Source organism: Psammomys obesus, unplaced genomic scaffold, assembly GCF_907164565.1.
Source record: "Psammomys obesus unplaced genomic scaffold, mPsaObe1.curated_primary_1811, whole genome shotgun sequence".
Classification (NCBI taxonomy): domain Eukaryota; kingdom Metazoa; phylum Chordata; class Mammalia; order Rodentia; family Muridae; genus Psammomys; species Psammomys obesus.
This window is the reverse complement of record NW_026593286.1, coordinates 4,891,453-4,912,234: the sequence shown is the minus strand read 5'-3', so window position 1 is coordinate 4,912,234 and position 20,782 is coordinate 4,891,453. Positions and strand designations below refer to the sequence as shown.

The window sequence follows — 20,782 nt, the reverse complement described above, 5'->3', positions numbered from 1 at the left end:
TGTGATGAATATATATGTATGTCTGTGTTTATATGCCTGTCTCTGTGTCTGTGTGTTGTTGTTTGTTTGTTTTGTATGTTTGTGTGTCTCACAGTTGGAGGTCAGAGAAAGACTTCTTATGTCTTCCTCTATCACCATCTTATTGCTTTGAAACAGTCTCTCAGTGAACTGGAAGCACAATATTTTTTCTGCTAGGTCTCAGGCTCTCAGGATTTGCCAGCCTCTACCCCTTCCCCAACCCCCAGTGCTGGAGATGTTTACATATGAAGTCATGCCAAGCTTTTTATGTGGGTACTGGGGATTTGAACTCAAGTCCTCATCCCCCAGAGCAAGTCTTGCCCACTGAGTCATCCCCCGGGCACCGTACACCTCCCTGATTCTGAGACTTCTTGCCCTGCAGTTTCCTCCACTCCTCTGGCGTTTTGTTAGATCATATCACATTTCTCCCTTTAAAGAGAACCTCTGACGTTGACAGCTCCGAGTGCCTTCCCAGCCATGTCTGGCTTGCTCTGGGAGATGAAGGGCTTGCTTTTCTGTATCCAGGCACATCCAGTGTATGGTAGATTGCAAGGGCAAGACTTGCCTGAGGTTCAGAGCAAGTTCAAGGCCAGCCTGGGTAGCTTAGTGAGACTATCTTAAAATAAAAATTAGAAACAAAAACAAAAAGAAAAAGAAAGGAAGAAAGAAAGTAGAGACTCAGGTTCACTTGACAGTGATTAAAAGGCTAAGGCCATGAGGCGGATCAATGACTGCTGTGCAATCAACTGGCTGTGTCTGTATAATAAAGTGATAGGTGGTATCACTTTATGGAAAGTGGAGGGCCAGAGCCATGCTGCCGCAAGCCAGAGGAGGCCATAGAGAGCAACAAGCCAGCAGCCACCAGTGACAATGCTGGAGCAGACCTTCTGCATGTCTCCGGATACCTCAGTCTGGGCTCCCTGCGGTCCAAGGTTCTCAGCTTTGGCTCTTGAGTCAGCAGCTCCTGAAAGCAATGCAGTACTTCAGTCCAAGCACTATGCCAGCCGCTTAGCTGGCTGCCACTAGAATCATACCCACCAAGGGAGTCTTGGTCAGTCCTCTCTGCAGCCTGTATACTGCCCGTTGTGATATAGATCAGGAGTTACACTGTTTGTGTAACCCCCGCCTGGCCACTGCTCCACCCCTGAAGTTAAGTTCAGGTCAGGATCCTGCCCACACTGATCTGACTTTATAATCAACCTTCATTCTTACGGGGAGTAGACAGCCTTTCCGGTGCTGCTAAAATAAAAACAAGTCAGTCATCACTCGGTAGATTGTTAGTCCTAAATATCAGGGATGCATTAAACTCCAGGGTTAGAGAGGAACAAACCACAGAGAAATCCCTGCTCAGGCACTTTCATCCTAGGAGGGTGGGGGGTGGGCACAGTGAGTATCCCCGGAATGTCCTTATTCTCTTCACTGATGCCTGTGACTATGTCCCCTCACATGGCAAAGGAACTCTGCATTTGATAGACCTGAGGACCCCAAGGTGAGACACATCATAGGTTACTTGGTGGCTCAGTGAAGTCACCAAGGTCTGTATGAGGAGAGACAGAGGGACACAGTGCCCAGAAGAGGCAAGGCTGCTGGGTTTGAGCACAAGAGCACTATGGAAGGTTGGGAAAGGTGAGGGAAGATTCTTGCAGCCTCTAGAGGGAGATAACCAGTGTGAAGTTTCAAGCCTCCGTTTTCTGCAGCAACGGGAAACGGAGATAGTGGAGGGAGAAAACAACAGAACGGTGGCTGCGTGTGCACACAGGCCAGTGGAATTGTGTTCTGGATGGGGAGGGCAGGCCAGATTCTAAACTAGGAGGCTGGAGAAGGCTTGGCCAGAGGGAGGTTGGAACAAAGATCCAGGAGGGCCCTGCTGAGCAGTCCCCTGTAGAAGAGAGATGGGGAAATGGAGAAGCTAGAGGAAAGACTCAGAATGTCATTCCTCTAGGCTTGGCGGATGTGACCACAGGACCAGTAGGGATGAAGGGGGGCGGGGTGGGGCACTACAGCCCTCACTGTAGGATGTTGAGGAGTCCCTTGGCTTCTGCCCACTAGGTACACAAAGCTCCCCTTAGCTGTGACAACCAAGTACATCTCAGAATGTTGCCGCTGTTCCCGGGGGACAAAAATCACTCCCAAGCAAGAGCTATTGCATTAGATAGAACAGAGTGACATGACTAAGCCCTCGGGGTGCTGTCACATAAAGCCAAGGCCAGTGACTCTCCAGGAAGGAGTGGCTTTGGCATCGGCATCCAGGCAACAACTACAGGAGAACATACTAGAAATTCAGACTCTCAGCACATGCTCTTGCCCGGCCAAACCAGGCATCGCTCCATCATTTCAGAATCTCAGGCGTAAGCTGTGCACACCTGATTTGAGGCTACCATCTTGGAATCCATGTGCTGTGGTGACCTTAGCTGCAGGATGGGCAGCACTCCTCCCGTGTGAGACTATTCATAAGGAGCCCAGCACCTGTGTTGTTGGTGGTGGGGTTGGGGGCTTACTCTTGGCTCAGTAGGAAGACTAGAAGCCTAGCCTGGCCCCAGATCCTTTCTTGTGATCCTGTGGTCTGGACTGAAAATGGTCCTTCATGTGGTTCAGGCCTTTCTTTTCTACTGTATTGGTCTGAATTATTACATGACCCTTCCTAAGCAAATTACAGATTCACCCAAATCCCCTCTGAAACTAGGACAGGATCACCTTCTTTGAGCAGACTATACCATGGCAGAGGGAGAGTGTCCTCCATGCAAAGTCCATGTTTCCCTAACATATTGGTGACCAGGTGCTTCTGGTGTCTGTGTAGTCATCTCAGTTTTCTTCTGAGGCCTCACACCCATCAGACTCTAATACTTCAGATTCCATGATCCCCAGTTACCTGTGCAAGGACAAGTGGTCCTTCTCAATATTTCTGTAGAAAATGGTTACATGACTCACCCTTCCCCCTCCAGTAAGCGGCACGCTGGCTAGGCAAGAGCTGGCATAAACTAGGGTTCACCCATCTCAGGATCTCCAGGCAGCTGACACATTATTTTGGAAGCACATGTCAGCTGCAACTTGGGGGTAGGGGGTCAAAGAGAGATGGGGAGAAAGAAAGAGGGGAGAAAACGGGAGGGGGCTTTCCAGAAAGGCCACAGCTGTCAGCCACCCAGTTACTCACTCTTGGGTTCCACACCTGAGATTATGGCTGGAGGGTGAAGACTGGGAAAAGGCATGAAGATTGGATTAGATTAGACTTCTGAAGAAAGAGGCCAGGTGACAAAAGGATTGCAAAGCCCTCGTGGCAGGGCTACAGGCAAGGGACAGCACCTGTGCCAAAAAAAGCCCAAGCTCTCCAAATGCAGGAGAACGAGGGCATCAGATAGACAACCCATACGGGTCTCTCTCAGCTGAGGCCCTTCAGAGCTCCCAGCCTTCCCAGCTCTCTAGCCCACTCCCATCCTCAGAAGTGTTTTCTTTCTCCACAAGCCATTTCTTGTTTTACCATTATCTGTATGTCCCTGGTCCACTTGTTCATTCAGGGACATGAAGAATCTGGAAATCTCAGCAGGTGTCTTCCGTACTCCAATCCACACCTACCACAAGGTGAGGCTGTACCTGAAGGAGCCATACCTCCAAAGGATCCCTTGAACACTGACACCAGGGGGTTGGGGTGGGTGGGTGGGGGTGCTATGGGATTTGGAGCGAGCAGTTAGGGCTGCTGTGCTCACCCTGGATTCCAGGAGTCCATTGGGAAGACTCAGAACAGGACAGGGGAGATGAAGGAGGTCAGCACAGAGCCATCTGAGGACTCTGGTGGACTAGAGTTCTTCACATAAAGCTTAAGAGCACTGTGCTTTAGGGGATAAAGTGTTCCTGGCTTACCCTAAGGCAGGTGGCTTGGAACCATGAGTTTGACTCAGGTAATGACTGGATCTTTGGTGCAATGAAGGGTGTCTCACACTGGACTTGTCTGACAGTTTAGGTGACTCACTGGCTAAAATGACAGCCATCTGGGGTGAAGAATGGGGACAGATAAGTCATCCCAGCACCTCTGCCCAGCAGGGTGTCCCCCAAACAGTGGGTGTCACCGTGTTTGTGAACATTGTTTTCAGCACCATTTTTAAAATTAATGAACGCATCATCCCAGCACAGTTCAAATGACACAGCAAAGCAAACTGTCATTTCTTTAACAATGGATGCAAACCTGTATTTACGAAAGAGGCTGTTACAATCATCATTACCATGATGACTTCTAAATTATACATGGAAATGGTTTGAGTTTGTGCGAGACTCGGGCGGGCAGCTGAAATTAATTGCATATGAAGTTAGCATTTAAGGAAATGAAAATAGTCCTGAGGAGCCACCAGAAGAATAAGGATTACGCAAATGACAGACAGAGAAAGGCTCATTTTCCCAACAGTCCTCCTGTAGACACTCTAGCTAAAGGCTGGGTCCCAGAGTCCCACAAGGAGTGAAGCTTCCTTGTGGGAAGTCCCCTGGCTCATCCTTTCAACGAGTTGGCAGCTTTCTTTCATTTTTAAGATTTATTTTTATTTTTAAAAATTTGTGTGCATGTGTGTGTACTCAACAGACTCAGAAGGGGGCGTTGGATCTCCTGAAGTTGGAGTTGTAGGTTGTGAGCTGCCCAAAGTGGGTGCTAGGAAGTGAGCCTGGGTCCTCTGCAAGAACACAGAGAGCTTATTCACTGAGCCATCTCTTGAACCCCTGACTTATCAATTCCAGGATCAATGAAAACGAGCCAAAACATTGAGGCTACCATGAGGAAGAGGAGACTCGGAGGAGGGTCAATACAGAGAAGTCAGATGTATCCCTTTCCCACACCTATTCTTGCCTGTGGAAGAGAAGCAAGGCATAGCACTTACCCATGATCCCTGGGCTGGCCAGAAAGGTGGTGCCAGCCTCATGGTACTGAAGGGATCAGATGTTCTGAAGGGGTCACCACACATCCCCAAGGGCTGACTGGGCCTGGTGACCACTGGCAGCACATATGGCCTGGATGAAGCAGGGGAGAGTCCTTGACACAGCTTCTAAATAGAACACTCAAGCTTACTCTAGGATAGGCCCTGAGAGCTAAAGGTGGTCCTCCTTGTCCTTGGCTAGAGGGTGGTGCTGCTAGACAGAAACACCACCCCTTTATCCCTGCTTCCCCTCTGGAACCTCAGCTTTCTTGTGCAGCAGACTCCTCTTTTTGTAAGAGTAGCAGGTGTGTGGAGCCTGGGGAGGCTGCTTGGTAGAAGGACCCTGAGTTTGAGCTGGGTCCACCCTTTCTAGTGACTGATCTCAAAGCACACAGCCAAAACCTCTCGTGGCTTCATTTTCTCAACTTGTGGGTGCAGGTCAAGTTAGCTAGCCTCCTGGGACCCCCAGGGAGGGAAAAATAACGCAAAGGACTTCTAATAACAGCCAGCACGGTCAGCGTTGCACCAGGGTGACAACGGCTGTCCCGATGCCCGAACAAACCACACTCACTGAAGGCTGCCATGATGGCGTTAGAGTTAATGGACAAGTGCAAACAATAGTGCCCTCCCCAACTCCAACGGGTGCTGTAGCCCAACTGAAAGAACCCCTTGCTTCAGTTCTTTCTTTGGTACCCGCACTCTCATGGGGCACAGCTTTTGCGCAGAACTGTTGGAAGGAAGCTGTGTTGCGTGCACAGTCCATTCATTCTTGCTTCTAAACGGGAACAGCTTGTTTCCTCTAAAATTCCCAGCTCACATGCTCCTCTTAGACGTGGAGAAGAGCCCCATGCACGAGTTCAGAGCAGATGAGAAGCAAATACATGAAGAACCCCACTGGCTTATGACCATTCTGCTTGAAACTGAGAGAGAAGTAGACACACAGGAACAAGGCAAACGAGGAAATTCTCCCCACGGGTGCAGCTTTCATGGCCCGCTCACTCCCTGGCAGGTGGAGGCTGATTCATGGGCATGAGAGTTGAGCCAGGATGCAAGCATACAGAGGTTGCTCTCCAAGCTGCAGGGTGTGAGATCAAAAAAATACGGCATTCTGGCTTTGCTCTCTTCCTACCTGTCCATCATCCGAAGCCTGTGTCTTCTGCTCTTGGCACAAAACTTTGTCCTCCTCTGCTACCATGATGGTGGTGGCACAGAGACGGTCTGTAATACTGTTAGCAGGATTGTTCAGAATCTCAAGCCCACAGCTGGGTGTGGTGATATATACTTTGATTCTAGCACTGAGGAAGTAGAGGCAAGTAGATCTCTGAGTTCAAGGCCAGCTGGAGCTATATAGAAGAACGACATCAAAACAAAACAAATCAAAACAAAACAAAACCAAAACAAAAACCCTGAAAATCAAACAAAACAAAACAAAAAAAAACACCTCAAGCCTAAGTTTAAAGGTAAGAATAAAGGCATAAAGCAGGAGAGACAGGAGGCCCATGGTCTAGCAAAAAACAGGCCCTCCTTAGGAGAGGACTCTCGTGCTGACAGAAAGGTTCAAGTGAGGAGACTCAGCCGAGGCTCAGGACTCAAATCATTGACTCCGCTGCCTGAGGTCAGGGACAGAACATCTGTGGTCTCATTTCTGGAAAACACAGGGTGGATATTTATCAATAAGTGTCACAGGTGACTGGATTCCTCAAGAATCCATTCTCAGAAGGGTTAAGGCTGCAGTAATGAGATGGTTTCAATCTCTGCTTATTTTGACTGGCATTACTTTCATTCTTACAGAGCCAAACTAATTGTCAGTTTTCAACTATTTTGTAGGTTTTGTCACTTAAAAACAGCATTTGCAGGTTTCTGGTATAACCTAGCTTTGAATAATTAGCTTCTGCAGAGATGCAGTTGACAAAATCTTGTCCTGATCTTTTTCTTTTCTTTTTTTTTTAAGAGACAAAAATATCCTTCTCAATGTGTACATTTCACATACCAAAACTCCAACCATCTCTGTAAAGTTTTCTCAAGACAGTAATTTGGAAGAATGATACTGGTATTTTGTCTACTTTCATTTTAACTTACCTATTTAATCGAAAACAAAAGCTTTAAAAGATGCCCATTTTAACATTTATAACTAAAATTAAGTAATGCAAGTGAAGCCATCTGGCTAACATCCAGGGAATATTTACTATGTGTTTAACCTCAGGCTAGACACCAATGATCAGAAAACCTACCCATTGCCGGAAGGAAGTCATAGCCAAGTCTAAATCCTAAAGCTCCTGAGCACTTGCTCAGGACAGTAAGTGGGCTACACGCTTTAGCTATATCACAAGTTTATCTTCCCAACAACTCTTTAAGGTCTCGTTATCTTGTTTTACATACAAGGCTCGGTGGTTAGTGAGCTCAAATAAAATCTTGGGGTCCTCGGGTACTTTATTTTTAGTATCATGGTGCTCAGGCTCTGTCAAACCTGGTATGCAGCGGAGGCTAACCTTGAACTTTGATCTTCCTACTTCAACACCTCAAGTGCTGGTATTAGAGGTGTGTGTTTACAGGTGTGTAGCACACCTGATTTTCGTGGCACAGAGGACCAAAACCAGGGCTTCTTGTGTGCTATCCGCTATTCACGCACCCAACTACAACACATCCTTAGGACCAGACCTGTCCTCATTCCAGACTTAAAGCTATGAAGCCCTACCCATCCTCCTCCATTACTATGACGTTGTAGCTGAAGGCCTACAAAGGGCTCTTGGATGCTCCCATTGCACCTGCCAAGGCTCTCCTTGATTCCCACCGCAAAACTCCTCCTTCCCAAAGTAAGCTGATTCTCAGCAACTTCTATAGGCATCTATAGGTGCCCTACTGCATGCAGTATACACTGGAGGGGATTCAGGACTCAGGGCTCTCCAGATGGGCGCAGGGGAGAGTGTAGGAACAGCCCCAACGGTGAGCAGCTGCATTTACTGCCCATTCCAGCAGGACAAGGCTCCAGAGACTCGGAGAAGGTTTCCAAGTGTTTTACAATTTGAATAGCTGGACCATTTAAAGAACAGTGAAGATGAGTAAGGGCAAGACATGGAGGGAGGGAGAGAGATGACCTAACAGACTGGCATGAGTGGCTTAGCCTCTGCACCCACCGTTCAGGGTCCACCCAGATGCAGCTCTGGAACCCCCTGGAACCCCCCAGAACCCAATACCACCTTGTGCTCCACTCCCTGGCTTCGCAGAGGCTTGGAAAATGAACCAAGAAATCTGAAAGAAAAGAAAAAAGCCACAGAAAATGCCTCCAACTGTTTGATTGTATAAATAGTTTATTTCTGTTCACAGCATCATATATGCATTAAAAAAGGGGGTAGAAACAAGAAGAGAACGGTGAAGACAGAGAACTACAGGAAAACCAAAAAACGGAAGCCAGGGGTTCCAACATCGTCAGAGTGTGTGAAGAGAACAGCTCGAAATCAAAACCGGCCTCCCCGTGTCTCAGAAACCATTCCCGACCTCACTCGGGGAGGCTGAATTCCCCCAGGGGAACCCAGAGGGCATTAGTAGCACTAGGTCTGGCTGGCGTGTGATGGGAGCTCCCCCTCGGCACCACCACAGTTACCGTGCTAGGCTCCCTGTCGTCACAGATTAAATGGGCATCATTAGGTCAAACATTACAGAAATCAACTGAGACTCTTAACTATTTGCTGATACACCACAGGGCTTGACTTCACTGTACAACGACTAACAGTCACCTGCACCCTTAAGTATTGATAGTGGCGGGGAAAAAAATCACAAACTCATCCCGAGCCATCGTTCAGGCAGGCCACGATCGGAACACTGACCTGGAACTCAGGTATCGTAAGCACAGGAAGGTTACGTTATTTGGCATATGCAATGTCACAAAATAAATATATTATTCTCTCCATATTGTGGAACTACCAAAATGTCAAAGTGCTTAAGAAATTGTGAAGAAAATAAAAGAAGGTGGATTTTTTTTTTTTTTTTTTTTTAGTAATTCTATACACAATCTTCAGACCATGGGACCAGCCCACGGAGAAGCCGGTTCTCCACGTTGCTGTGTAAACAGATCTTGCAGGCCGCTCACCACTGCTTAGCTGTACTGACCGATTACAAAAAGACCAGTAGCAGGAGGCTACCAAACACACAAGAAAGGGGCGCGGGCCGCTAGATTCCAGCTTCAAAAAAAATCTCCTAAGGACTGGGTTTCAAGCAGGAAGCCATGATTTCTGCCTATGGTTCTTAAATTGACTCCTACAGTGTCAAGGACAATAGGGATGGGATGGGCTGACTCACAACCACGGCCTCTTTGCACAGCAATGTGTCGCCATGGAGGGAAACCAAAATCCTACCCTAAAACATGGATTCAGAGGGGAAATTAAAAAACAAAGTCAGTTGTAAATCTCTTTTGATACTGTGTTTCAGGATAAATGACAGCTTTTAACAAGCCAGGATTCACTCCTGATTATAAAGGATTTTTTTTAAATTACATTAGTAAAAATATGTCTTTATTCTTTCACTTTATCTATTTTTCCAAAGCCTTTCAAGTAAACTGTGAAGTGCCTGAGTACCAGTGACTATGACGTCACGTGTCTGCTTCCTTTTCATCTCAAGCACTCATTGTTGTTTGCGTTTAACCGGAGTGCTGGCTGGCTCCAAGGCCAGGCCAGCTCCCACAAGGGTGAATTCCAAAGGACTTCATCCTTCAGACTTTTCCTCTCTTCAGTTCCATGCAAACGAGGTTAGCATTTACAAGGTGGGGTTTTATTCTTTTGGTGAATGACATCAAATACTCTAATGACACATTTTGAGTAAAATACTGAAACCAGATAGGCTACAAAGACCCAGCTCAGAAATCTGAACGTGTCTCCACTTGCAGTGCCGAGGGCCACAAAAGGGCAGTCTTTTCTCCTAAGGTGAAGATTATTCATTTGTGTAAATGTTTTTTTTAAACATATCTGAAACAGATCACCACGTGGTTAGAATTACCAGATTCCCCACCCTTGTAAGAAAACCATTTTGCAATTCAGCACACATCTGTAGCTGGTGTGCTCCTGCAAACCAATCAGTAGGCTGAGAGAATTTCAAATTCCACACAGAGGGTCCAGTTTTTATGCCAATTATGCAGTATGGAGGGAGCGCACTCACACACACAGACACACACACACAGCATTAATGTCAAGAACCTCACCCTTTAAACACCTGTACTGCCACCGCCTCCAGTGGTTTTCTGTTTTTCTTTGTTTTATTGGTCTCTTTATGTGATAATGACCTACACATGGCCAGGGCCTAGGCCATCTGGAAAAGGTCTCATCCCAGGCTGAAAAGCAGTTCTCAACAAAAACCTCACACACCCACCCCTGGAAAGTGGCGTCTTCCAGGCCATTCCCAGCCAAGGCCAGAGCAGAGAACCCTGGGCTCCCCCAGCTGCCGCATGGTCCAAGGCAGTCCTCTGAATGGCCCCAAAACACCACCTCCTCCGGGCCCAGAGCAGAACAAATGAAACTGCAACAGGGGCCTGCCCTGTGACATAAAATTACTCAGTTTCCACAGCTCCAGAATGCAAGGAGCGGTCATCCCCACCCCCCCATCGGTACACCCCAGCAACCCGCTCCCACGGGGGTATCCCCAGGGTTCTGTGTGAACTGCATACCTCAGGTAACTCACACGTGATTTCCCCCCGCAGTGGGGGCTGGGCAGCCTGAACTTCTGGCCCCGCTGGAGCAAGAAGAAATCGCTTTTGTCTCTCTGACATCCAAGCTTCCCACCTGGGGCCAGAGGGCGCACCCCGGGACCCTTGCGTCCTCACGTCCACTCCCCACGGGTCCCCCCCACCATCGGTAGCTCAAGCATTTAGACAAAAGGTCCCCTGAGCTGGGGTGGGGAGTGGGGCAGGTGGCGAGGCGGGTGGTAACGCAGCCTCCACACCCAGGAGAGGGTTTCGTCCCCAAGTACCGTCCGCGGATGCAGAGATCGCGTTTTAAAAATTCGAAGCATCGCTTTGGTTCGTTGTCTTTGTTCGCGGGTTCTCGCTCACCCAGACGTCCATTCATTCACTCACTGGCTCGCTCGCTCAGCCTCGCTCCTGCTCGCTGCCGGGCGCATTACCGCTTCTTCTTTTGCTTGAGAGACTTCCTGCGTTTCAGGATCATCTCATAGAGCTTGTCCATGCCCTCGGTGAGGCCCTCGCCGATGATGGCGCAAGCCGGCTGGACATGGTAGGTGGTGGCCGGGATGAGCTCATGCAGCGCCAGCTGCTTCTCAATCTCGGCCACCGGCAGCGACTTGGGCAGGTCCTGCTTGTTGGCGATGACCAGCAGCGGCGTGCCCTGGTTCTCGGCAAACTTGGTCACCTTGTGCAGCTCTGTCTTGGCCTCCTCCAGGCGGTCCACATCCACCGAATCCACCACGTAGATGATGCCGTCCGTGCAGCGACTGTAGGACTTCCACAGCGGCCGTAGCTTCTCCTGGCCGCCCACGTCCCAAAAGTGGCAGCTGATGCCCTTGGCGGTGCCGTTGCTCAGTTTGATCTTCTCGGTGTTGAAGCCGATGGTGGGCACCGTGTTCACGAACTCGTTGAACTTGAGCCGGTAGAGCACCGTGGTCTTGCCGGCCGAGTCCAAGCCCAGCATCACGATGTGCAGGGACTGGAAGGCCGAGATGTTGGAGGAGATGTTGCCCATGGCTCCTCGCTGCGGCGCCGGCCACTGCGGCTGCGGCGGGAGGGCGCCGCCCCCTGAGCAGTCACGGGCCCGCTGCGGCCGGGCGCACCTGGGCTCCGCCCGCCGCTGGACCCGGCGGGGCCTCGGCGTCCCCGGGGCGCGGGGCCAGGAGCGCTTAGACCCGAAGGAGCCCACTGCCTGGCCCGCCCGGTGCGCGCCCCGCGGGCATCCTTCTCCGGAGGCTTTGTCTCCCGCGCAGCCGCCCTGGACGCACGCAGCGGGGTCGGATGCCCGCGCCCCGCGCTCGGGCCCGGCTCGACCTGCGGCTTCCCCGCGCCGCGGCTCCGCAGCGGCTCTGGCTTCGGCTACCCGGGACCGCCGCCGAGGCGCGGGCTTCCCCGGCGTCGCGGTCGGCGCTGCTGCCTGGTCGTCCCTGCAGTACTCACGCTGCTGCCGCCGCCGCCGCCTCCGCCACCAGCCCGCTGCGGCCGCCACGCCAGCCCCGCCCCCGGGCCCGCCCGCCCGCCACGCCCCCTTCCCGCCACGCCCCCTTCCCGCCACGCCCCTCAATCTCCCGGGGTCAGGCGGGGTTTTCTAGGTCGGTTGCGCGTTTTCGCGCGCTCCGGTCGTTCGAAACTCGCCGGGGCGACCCTTCCCGCCAGCCGCGGGCAGACTGGGCGAGGGCTCTTCCTCCCAATCCGGTGACGCGTCTTTTAAAAATAGCTCCCGGCTCCGGATCCTCCGCCCCGGGCCGAGCCCGCAGCTGGCCCGGCAAGGGCAGCGTCTGCAGAGGGCTGGGACGGTGAGACTGCGGCACCGACACCGCAGGGCAGAGGGCAGGGGCGACCTCCTTGAGCCTGCCACCTCACCCCCACCCCCACCCCATTCCCACTGCGTGGTCTCCTGTGTCCCGGGCCCTAGTCCTCCTCGATGCAAAGCTCCCTATCTTGCCCTAACTGTAGGGGGTGCTCGGGAGGCTCAGCTGGGAGTACCATCCACCTGCCTAGATAACACTAGGCAATTCCCTCTCAGACACCCTGCCTGTCGGCTTGTTTTATGCTCCCCCAACTCTGCTGGCATCCCGGATTAGAGTCTTGAGAAGGCACGCTTGAGAACTACCTACCTGCAGACCATGGCAGAGGGATGGAGTGGGCAGGGCATGGGGCTTGGCCTAGATCACCTGACCAGTCTCCAGGGAAGCTGGGAGATTGTGAAGTCTTTAGCTGGAGCTGGTGGTGCGATGGGTTCCATTTTGTTTCTCCCCGTTCGGTGGTTTCACTCCACCTTGTAAAATGAGTGACCCAAAGATTTGGTGGTGCTGGGAACTGGAGATGGCCAGCCAAGAGACAAATGGTTATATTTCTGTAGATCAGGCTTCTGGGACAGAAAACGTAGCCAATACAAACCAGGGGAAGAAAATAAAAATATTTATCATTTGTGAATTTAAAAAAATCATAAATATATATTCATATGAACCTCCCTTTCAAATGCGAGGTTATAATACATGATTGTATGAGGAAATCACACCTGTTCAATTCCATCTTTGAAGTCCCACAACTGTAATAGCCTGTCCAGGCTTCCTCCAGCTAGACTCAAGCCCAGGGACTGGTCGTGCTCAAAAAGTCCATGCATATTATCTGTCCACTGTGCTAGAGGAGGAAACGAGGTCTGAGTGCTGGAATTTGCAAAGGGGGACCTCAATGCCGACAGCTTGCCTAAGACCAGTGCTGCCTTGCTTCTGAGATTCCTTCCCTCGACAAGGACACAGAATTTTGTCTCAAATTAATCTCAAATTGTATTGGCAAAGGGTAAATATATTAATATGTTCCCTGATACAAGAAAAAAAAGTTTAGGATGAGGATTTTCTCTTTCTGGCATGGCTGGATCCAGGAGCTCACAACTAGACACTAGACAAATCTTTACCTGTCCTCAGTTTCCCTCTGTGCTGATCCTTTTAACTCCTGTGGCCTCATAGGCCTTTTGTTTAGAACCTAGAAGGAACCTAGATATCCAATAACTTTGACAAAAGCTTAGAACACACATTTCTTTGGTCTGCCTAGTCTGCTTCGAACCCAGCATTTCTAAGAACAGAACACATTGATAACGTGGGTCCTAAACTGTGGTGGATCCCACAGAAGAATACAGGGACCCAAAAGACAGGTAAGCAAATAGGAATGACTCAAGAGGCAGTGAAAATGGCAGTGGGTGCCTGCAGCCACTCGTGGATAACCTGAGTTCTATCCCTGGGCCCTACATGATGGAAGGGGTGAAAAGACTCCTGAAATCTTCTGACCTCCACATGTGCACGGGTGTGCAGGCACATACACACATACTAAACCTACTTAAAAATCTTTTTTAATGAAAGTAATCCAGTTTAATTCATGTCACCTCTCTTACTAGGAAGTCAGGATTTTGTGTTTGGGGAGGAGTTGTCTCAGCTCTCTTGCAGGCATGCCCTAGAGAGAATCTCCTCTAGAATGAGTCTCTTCTTGATTTTTCCTCTTTCCCAGGCAGGTACTGGCTACCTTGGGATCCGTATGTGTAGCCCAGGACCCAGGCGATTTGGAAGGGAGGGGCCCGCATGGGACTTCTCATCGGGTTCTCACAAATGACCTCAGCATAAGATACTTGGTCCCTCTTGCTTCCATCCCCAGCTGGAGCTTGCTTTCACTTTGGAGGAGTTGGAGGGTAGTTTTGGTAAGATATGGCATTTGCCTTCTTCATGCTATTCTGATCACGGCAAACTGCAGTCCTTGCATTTTTCACCTCATGGTGGCACTCAGCAGTTAAGGGCTGTCTGTTGTCCAGTACAAAAACACAGATTAATAGACACTAATGGAGCCTTCCAGAAGAGAGCCATTACACAGCCACTCACTGTCTTTGAATAGCTGTGGCTCTACATTCTAATTTTGCTCACCAGGTGATAAGCTGATTTTACAGTTGATAATTTAACTCCTAACACATAAAAACGTCATTTGGTTGAGGCAACTAGGAATTTCCTTCAAATGTGAATTTCAACTGAAAAGCCCTGGAGTTGTGGGAAGAAAACAAAACAAAAAACTCTTTACTAACTCCACCTGCCAGACTCTCCAGACCCGCCACTAGCCTCGTTTTCAATGAATACTCCTTCAGGAGGATATCCTGGGCCCTGTTGACATGAAGGACTCCATCCATTTCTTCACCAACCTGGAGCTTCCATTTCTGAAATGTGCCTAACCCATGGGGTACTTCTGAGGAGTAAATGAGATCACAAAGGTGGTGTTTGGCTGTGTAACTGGTACGCACAGTGCCCAATAAATAGTACCTTTGATAAAGAACACGAGGCCACTCCAGAGACGGTGGCGGCCCTACCGGTGTATTCCCCCTGAGCGGACACCACTGGCTGCGCTACACCTCCCTCTTGATTTTAATTAACCAGACCAAAACATTTCTGAAAGATCAGTGAGCGCCCTGCCTGGCCTGCGATGGATTTCTCAAGAGAGTGGCTCATCAAGAGATGAGCTGTTTCCGCTCATCTCCTTCCACGAGACTTTACATCCAAAGAGGGATTCAATTACTTCAAGCAAACAGAATGGAATAACTTGGCAGTACCTTTGAAATTGCATCCTATAAGATTCTTTTTCTCTCCTTTGAGGGATTTAGAAATACGTTCTTCAGTAGCTCTTCAGTGACTCTAGCTTGGTTAATAAAGTAGGAAGTTACATAGTAATTATCTTTGCTTTCAGTGAGGCTAATAGTATAAAATGGAAAGGCTGAGCCTCCGGGCCATCTTTTACCATGGACCAGGATCAAGATCAAAACATGGGCACTTACCACTGCACGCATGCGCACTTGCCAGGATGATTACGGACTGGAAACCTGCTGCGCAAAGCGGGGGCTCAGAGTCACAACCTATGCCTGATTGTGCTGATGCCCGAGCGCCCTCTACCGAGATGTTCGAGAAATAGCAGGAGGCCCTTGCAAAGGAAAAGACCAGAACACATTTGCTGAGAATTGATTGTCCCTGCCCTGGCTGCCTGTGGAAGTACCAGCACTTCCCCGACGTAACGTCTAAGCTTAGATAACCAAGAAAGCAGGGGTGCGTTTGGGCCCAGAGCGTGGGGAACACCTGCCGGGGCCCCTGCAGCTTGTGGAGAGTAGGGGTGGACGGAAAGTGTCTCAGGAGCCTAAGAGGGTGGGGGGTGGAGGTCGGGGGTAGGGGAAGGGGGATGGGAAGGGATGGGAAACCGGCCACCAGGACGCTGGGATGAGACTAGAGATGTGAAAAAGCCAGTGGCTGGACCTGACTCAGCACAGGGGATTATGTGGGGATAATAATGGGGATGCCCCGAAAATGGGACATGGAAAAGGTGTGGAAGAAGGCAGCGGGATGGCGAGGGTGAGGCCCGCAGTAGCCCTGGTAGGGCCTTGATGTTAGGGCCTCGATGAAGAGCCACCCGCGCAAGTGTGGAGGCCTGGTGGGCCATCAGGTCCCCACCATTGTACAGCCTCCACACTGAGTGAAATGCCAACACCGGGCGACTGTAAGATACTCAAGTTAAAGGAAGGCTGGTGGCTGGGCAGGCGGCAGCAGAAACCAACACGAATGTCCCATGCCTGGGGCTTTAGCTTTATCCGAGCAGAGAAGAAGCTGGGAATAAAAAGGATCTGCTGCTCAATTATCCATTCAAGCTCATGATTTTAGCAAAAATGTCTTTTCAAAGTCGGAGTGCGTTATTTTCAATTTTTGCTGGGCCAGGAGGCTGACACAATTCAGTTTCTCGTGTTCCTAACAATTACTGCTGCTAGGGGCTGGTACTCTGTCGCTTATTTTGGTAAAAAGAAAAACAGCTGTGTACAACCTTCTCCTCTCTCCCTCCCCCAGTGCCGGGAGCGGTAGCGCACACCTGTAATCCTGCCATTCTGGGAGGCAGAGGCAGGTGCATCTCTGCAAGGTCGAGGCCAGCCTGGTCTACAAAACAAGTCCAGGACAGCCAAAGCTACACGGAGAAACCTGTCTCAAAAATCCAAACCAAAAGTAAAAACAAACAAAAAAACACCCCATTAATCTTATCCCTAACTAGGAGAACTCGGCAGCTGTTATTCACCAGTACTAGTTTCATTTTTAAAAGACAGGCTGTCTCCATGTTTCTAAGGCGAGCTGTACCTCCTGGCTCAGCCTCCCAAGTCCCAGGATTACAGGTGTGTGCCTCCATACCCAATTTTCAAATATAAAAACAAACAACAAAAAATTCACAAAATAAACAATAACCAAAAAAAAAAAATCAAATCAAATCAAAACAAAAAGACACCAAACCTTCTTCTAAGCCTTAAGTGTTATCTATTAGATGGATTTTGACAAGGACTTCGAGACACTAACGGGAGAGGCCAGGACTGGGGGAGGGGGTGCGGCTGCTGGGATAACAGGTTCTCATGGGAGCCACATCTTTTGAACTGAAAGAAGAAAGGCTTAGTGTGAAAAAGTTATTTCTACTTGTTTAATAAAACAATCACCTTAATTAATTTTCTACCATAATAACACAGGCGGAGGGGGAAAAACAACAAAGAAAACCCCACCAACAAAAAAAGTAATAAAATCCAATGATGAGAGAGCCACACCATGAACTGAAAACTATCAGATGGAAACTTGGCTGGCCCTTCCCGCCTCCCCAGGTGAACTGAGATGGCTTTTATTTTCATTTAATTAAACCCCTCTTGGCTGGACCCAGGAGACACAGAACAATTGCGCTCTGTGAAGGCCTATCAGCTCTCCTGGCTGCTGCTAGGCCTCTCCAGGTCTAATGTGTGGTCACTCAGGACGGCTCTTCCTCTGGACACAACGGCCGGCTTTGTGTGCAGTCATCCTGTGGTGGACGTGGCACGGGCATCTGAATAGAGGCCTTTGGCTCACTGCTGCTTGGCAGAGGAGCCACAGCCACTTGAGATTATTATTTCCTTCTTAGGAGTTACTGGAATTGTGTAACCCAATCTTTTCCCCATCCATCACTGAAAATACCTTTTACTCTATTGCCCCTGCCCTCTGCCCCTGCCCCAACCTATTAAAACTATTTGCCCAACGCCACCGGTGACCAATAGAAAAACACAAAGGATCCTTGGCTCCCTTCTGACCCAGTCTTTTCATGTGACATTCTCCCTACAAAAATTCTTCCCTAAGAAACCACCTGACCTGGTGACTGTCCCTCCTTCTCCGTAGGATTCTCTCAAGATGCAGGACTGACTCAAGCCCAAGATGGCAGAGATGCTCACAGTTTCAGTTACCGACAGGATCTCCATACAGGCATCTGTGAAGCGCATTCCTTCTGTGTCTCAGATCATGACCTGTAACTTGTGTTCTTGGCCACCAGCACAGAGTGTGAAGGTCCCCAAGCCTTGTTTCTACACATGCTCTTCCATTTATCTCAGTATTACTGTCTACTGTTCAGAGTTTTTTACTATCAAAAGCCAGAAGGTGGGTGTGGTGGCACACACCTACAAATCCTAGCACTTGGGAGACAGAGACGGGAGAATTACGAGCTCAAAGCTGACCGTGGCCACATAAAAAAGTCCTGTCTCAACAAAACAAGGGTTGGGCTGTAGCTCCGTATTGCTGTGCTCACCTACTCCCGGCAGAGCTTTGGATTTGATTCCCAGATCAGAAGAAGAGAAGACAAAAAGATCTCAACATGGCAAATGGAAAACTGAGTCTCCTTTGGCATTTCAAGCCAGCATAAGTTTAGTGGCTTCCCTGTCCCACTGATGTCTTCAGAGACCAGATGATTCAATCGGCTCTTGAAATGAAGACACTGAGTGTTTTTGCAATAGCCTTTAGTGGTGCTTGTTCAGTTGAACACCTCTGCCTGGATTTAAGCCTTTGAGGAAGGAAGTATACAGTTCTGCTTTTATATCTGTAAGGGCGTCACCCCTTTCTGCTCTGTCTGGAGATAGGGAAGGGGTAGCTGATGAAATTACCCTGGTAATGTATTACCATGACTTAACACGGTAATGAATTGGCGCCTTCTACCGGTGGTGCTCAGTGCTCTCTGCCATCATGGGATAGCTGAGCTCCCTGGAGCAGCTTTCTGATGGGGCAAAGTAGTCAGGCCTGGCTGAGATCTCCAGCCTCAGCTGCATTTTTCCATGTAGCCCTCACCGCGGCACCACACCTCTGTCTAGAGAAAGGCAGAAGAGGGCGGCCATCCACACTTGCCCAGCTTCATAAAGCAAGGTGTCAGGTCCGTGCAGGGAGGTGATAAGTGGAGGAATTTAGTTCTCAAAACCAAAACCTCTACCTCCAGCATGGCCCAGATGAGAGTCAAGCTGACTCTTCCGACTCATGGTTGCTAGGCAACAGTAGAACAAACAGGAAAGAAGCACCCCTCAAAGAAGCATGGAGATAAGATAAAAAGATATTTACAACAAAAGTAGAAGAAAGTAGGAGGAGTCTTAGCACTCCGTTTTTATGTTCCTCTTTTTTTTATTTCTGGCATTTTCATTCTAGCCAAAGACACATACATACATATGTGTGTGTATGTTGATATATTGTTCGTTTGTTTGTTCTGGGTTTTTGTTGTTGTTGTTTGAGAGAGGGTTTCTCTGTGTAGCCTTGGCTGTTCTGGACTCACTTTGTAGACCACACTGGCCTCACACTCACAGAGACCTGGCTGCCTCTGCCGGCCAGAGTGTTAGGATTACAGGTGTGCGCCACCACGCCCAGCCAAAGACATGTTTTAAAGAAGGCATGACCCTTCAATGGCTCACAGCCCAGTAAACTTCCTCCCCGGAGAAACTGGCTTTCAAGATCCAAACAACGAAAGAGTGACTTGTTTCTGAGCATTTTTGGATTGGGTAAAACATTTACATAGTCTAATTTTTAAAGGGAACAAGAGGCTGGTCAGTGGAAGTCTCTCATTTTCTAACAAGTCCTCACTCCTTACAGGTGACATTTGTCAAGGGCTCCTGTGTCCTTCAGACATTTAACCATTCATTTTTAGGGAGTGTTCTGCTCTGGGTCTAAAATGCACCCCCTCTGTTCCCAAAGTCATCATCTTGTGGACCTATTTTGTCATCATCTTCTGGACCTATTGTGGAACTCTAGGAAAGGGCATCTATTTAAGAGCCCTGTGTGGTGATGGGAGAAGGAAGGTCCCTTCCTCCTCTATCCCTCTCTGCTTCCCAGACATCATGATGTGAGCAGCTGTGCTCTGCCAAGGCCTCCCCACAATGATGCTCAGCCTCACTACACACTTAGCAATGACACGACAAAGTGACCATGGGTGAGATCTCTGAAACTGAGGCTTCTGTTCTTTCAAGTGGTTTGTCAGGTATTTGCCACACCAGCAGAGAGCTGATTAACAAAGAGAGCTAGATCCTTATACTCCTCTAGAACCCTCCTCAGGGGAAGACAAGGGAAAGGTCACACATTAAGTTGGCAGTATAGGGTTACCTGGCAGAGCTAAAGTAGGACCAGGAAACCCCGAAGCAAAATACCCCAGAGAGAAACGACAAACTTCTCTGAGAAAAAGAAGAACTCCTAGACTCTCCCTGCTGTGGTCATTGAAACTTCACTGGACAGCCAGCCCTGCCGGACAATGAGGTCTGCTTTGCCTTGTGACAGAAGCCCTGTGTGCACTTTTCCACACAGCCCTGGAACTGTGGCATCACTGCACCCTTAGCTCTGCAGACAGCAGGCTCCTCCCCTCCTGAGTCAGTTCTCAAGGGAGCTAGCCCTGCCCACCTCCTGCCCTCTGTGCCTGCAGCTGCTGGCCAGGGCTTTGTTGACCCAGGTGAACCCAAGTTTGGTCCATCCTGGATTCTCTGGCTCAGCCTGGAGAAGCTGGACAAACTGAAGATAGTAACTCCGGAAAACAAGCTTGTAGTTTGTCAACTCATGATGAACAGGAAGGAAAATACAAAACACAGAGAAACAAAAACAGAGAAAAGAGCCAGCATCCATCCACAGTGGGGCAAGCTTTTGGTAATGCAACTGCTTTTGAGTCATTCGTGGTCCTGCAAGGATCCCCTCACTCAGAGCCCGTAAGCAATCCCTATGCACTCACTGCCTCAGCAAGTTGGACTTTGGTGCTGTCCTTGTTTTGGTCTGTCATTGGTGCCCTACTTGGATTGAGTAGACATTTGTGCTGTGCCTCCCTAGAAAGCATCAACCAACAGTTAGATATGTGATGTCCATTGGGAGTTTTCTACCAAAGACACCCAAGAAACGATTGTGATGCT

The 20,782-nt window shown here is 49.4% G+C and overlaps 1 protein-coding gene across 1 annotated transcript; it reads right to left on the bottom strand.

The window, feature by feature from the left end:
• Positions 1 to 8,205: 8,205 nt before the first annotated feature.
• On the bottom strand, positions 8,206 to 12,030 carry Arl4c (ADP ribosylation factor like GTPase 4C). The gene has a single exon (XM_055617023.1). It carries the CDS (start codon positions 11,591 to 11,593, stop codon positions 11,015 to 11,017), a length of 579 nt encoding a protein of 192 aa, XP_055472998.1. The 5' UTR covers positions 11,594 to 12,030; the 3' UTR covers positions 8,206 to 11,014.
• Positions 12,031 to 20,782: the final 8,752 nt, after the last annotated feature.

Excerpts from the sequence above, each read along its gene's own strand:
- Arl4c (XM_055617023.1), bottom strand. The coding sequence starts at position 11,593 with ATGGGCAACATCTCCTCCAACATCTCGGCCTTCCAGTCCCTGCACATC.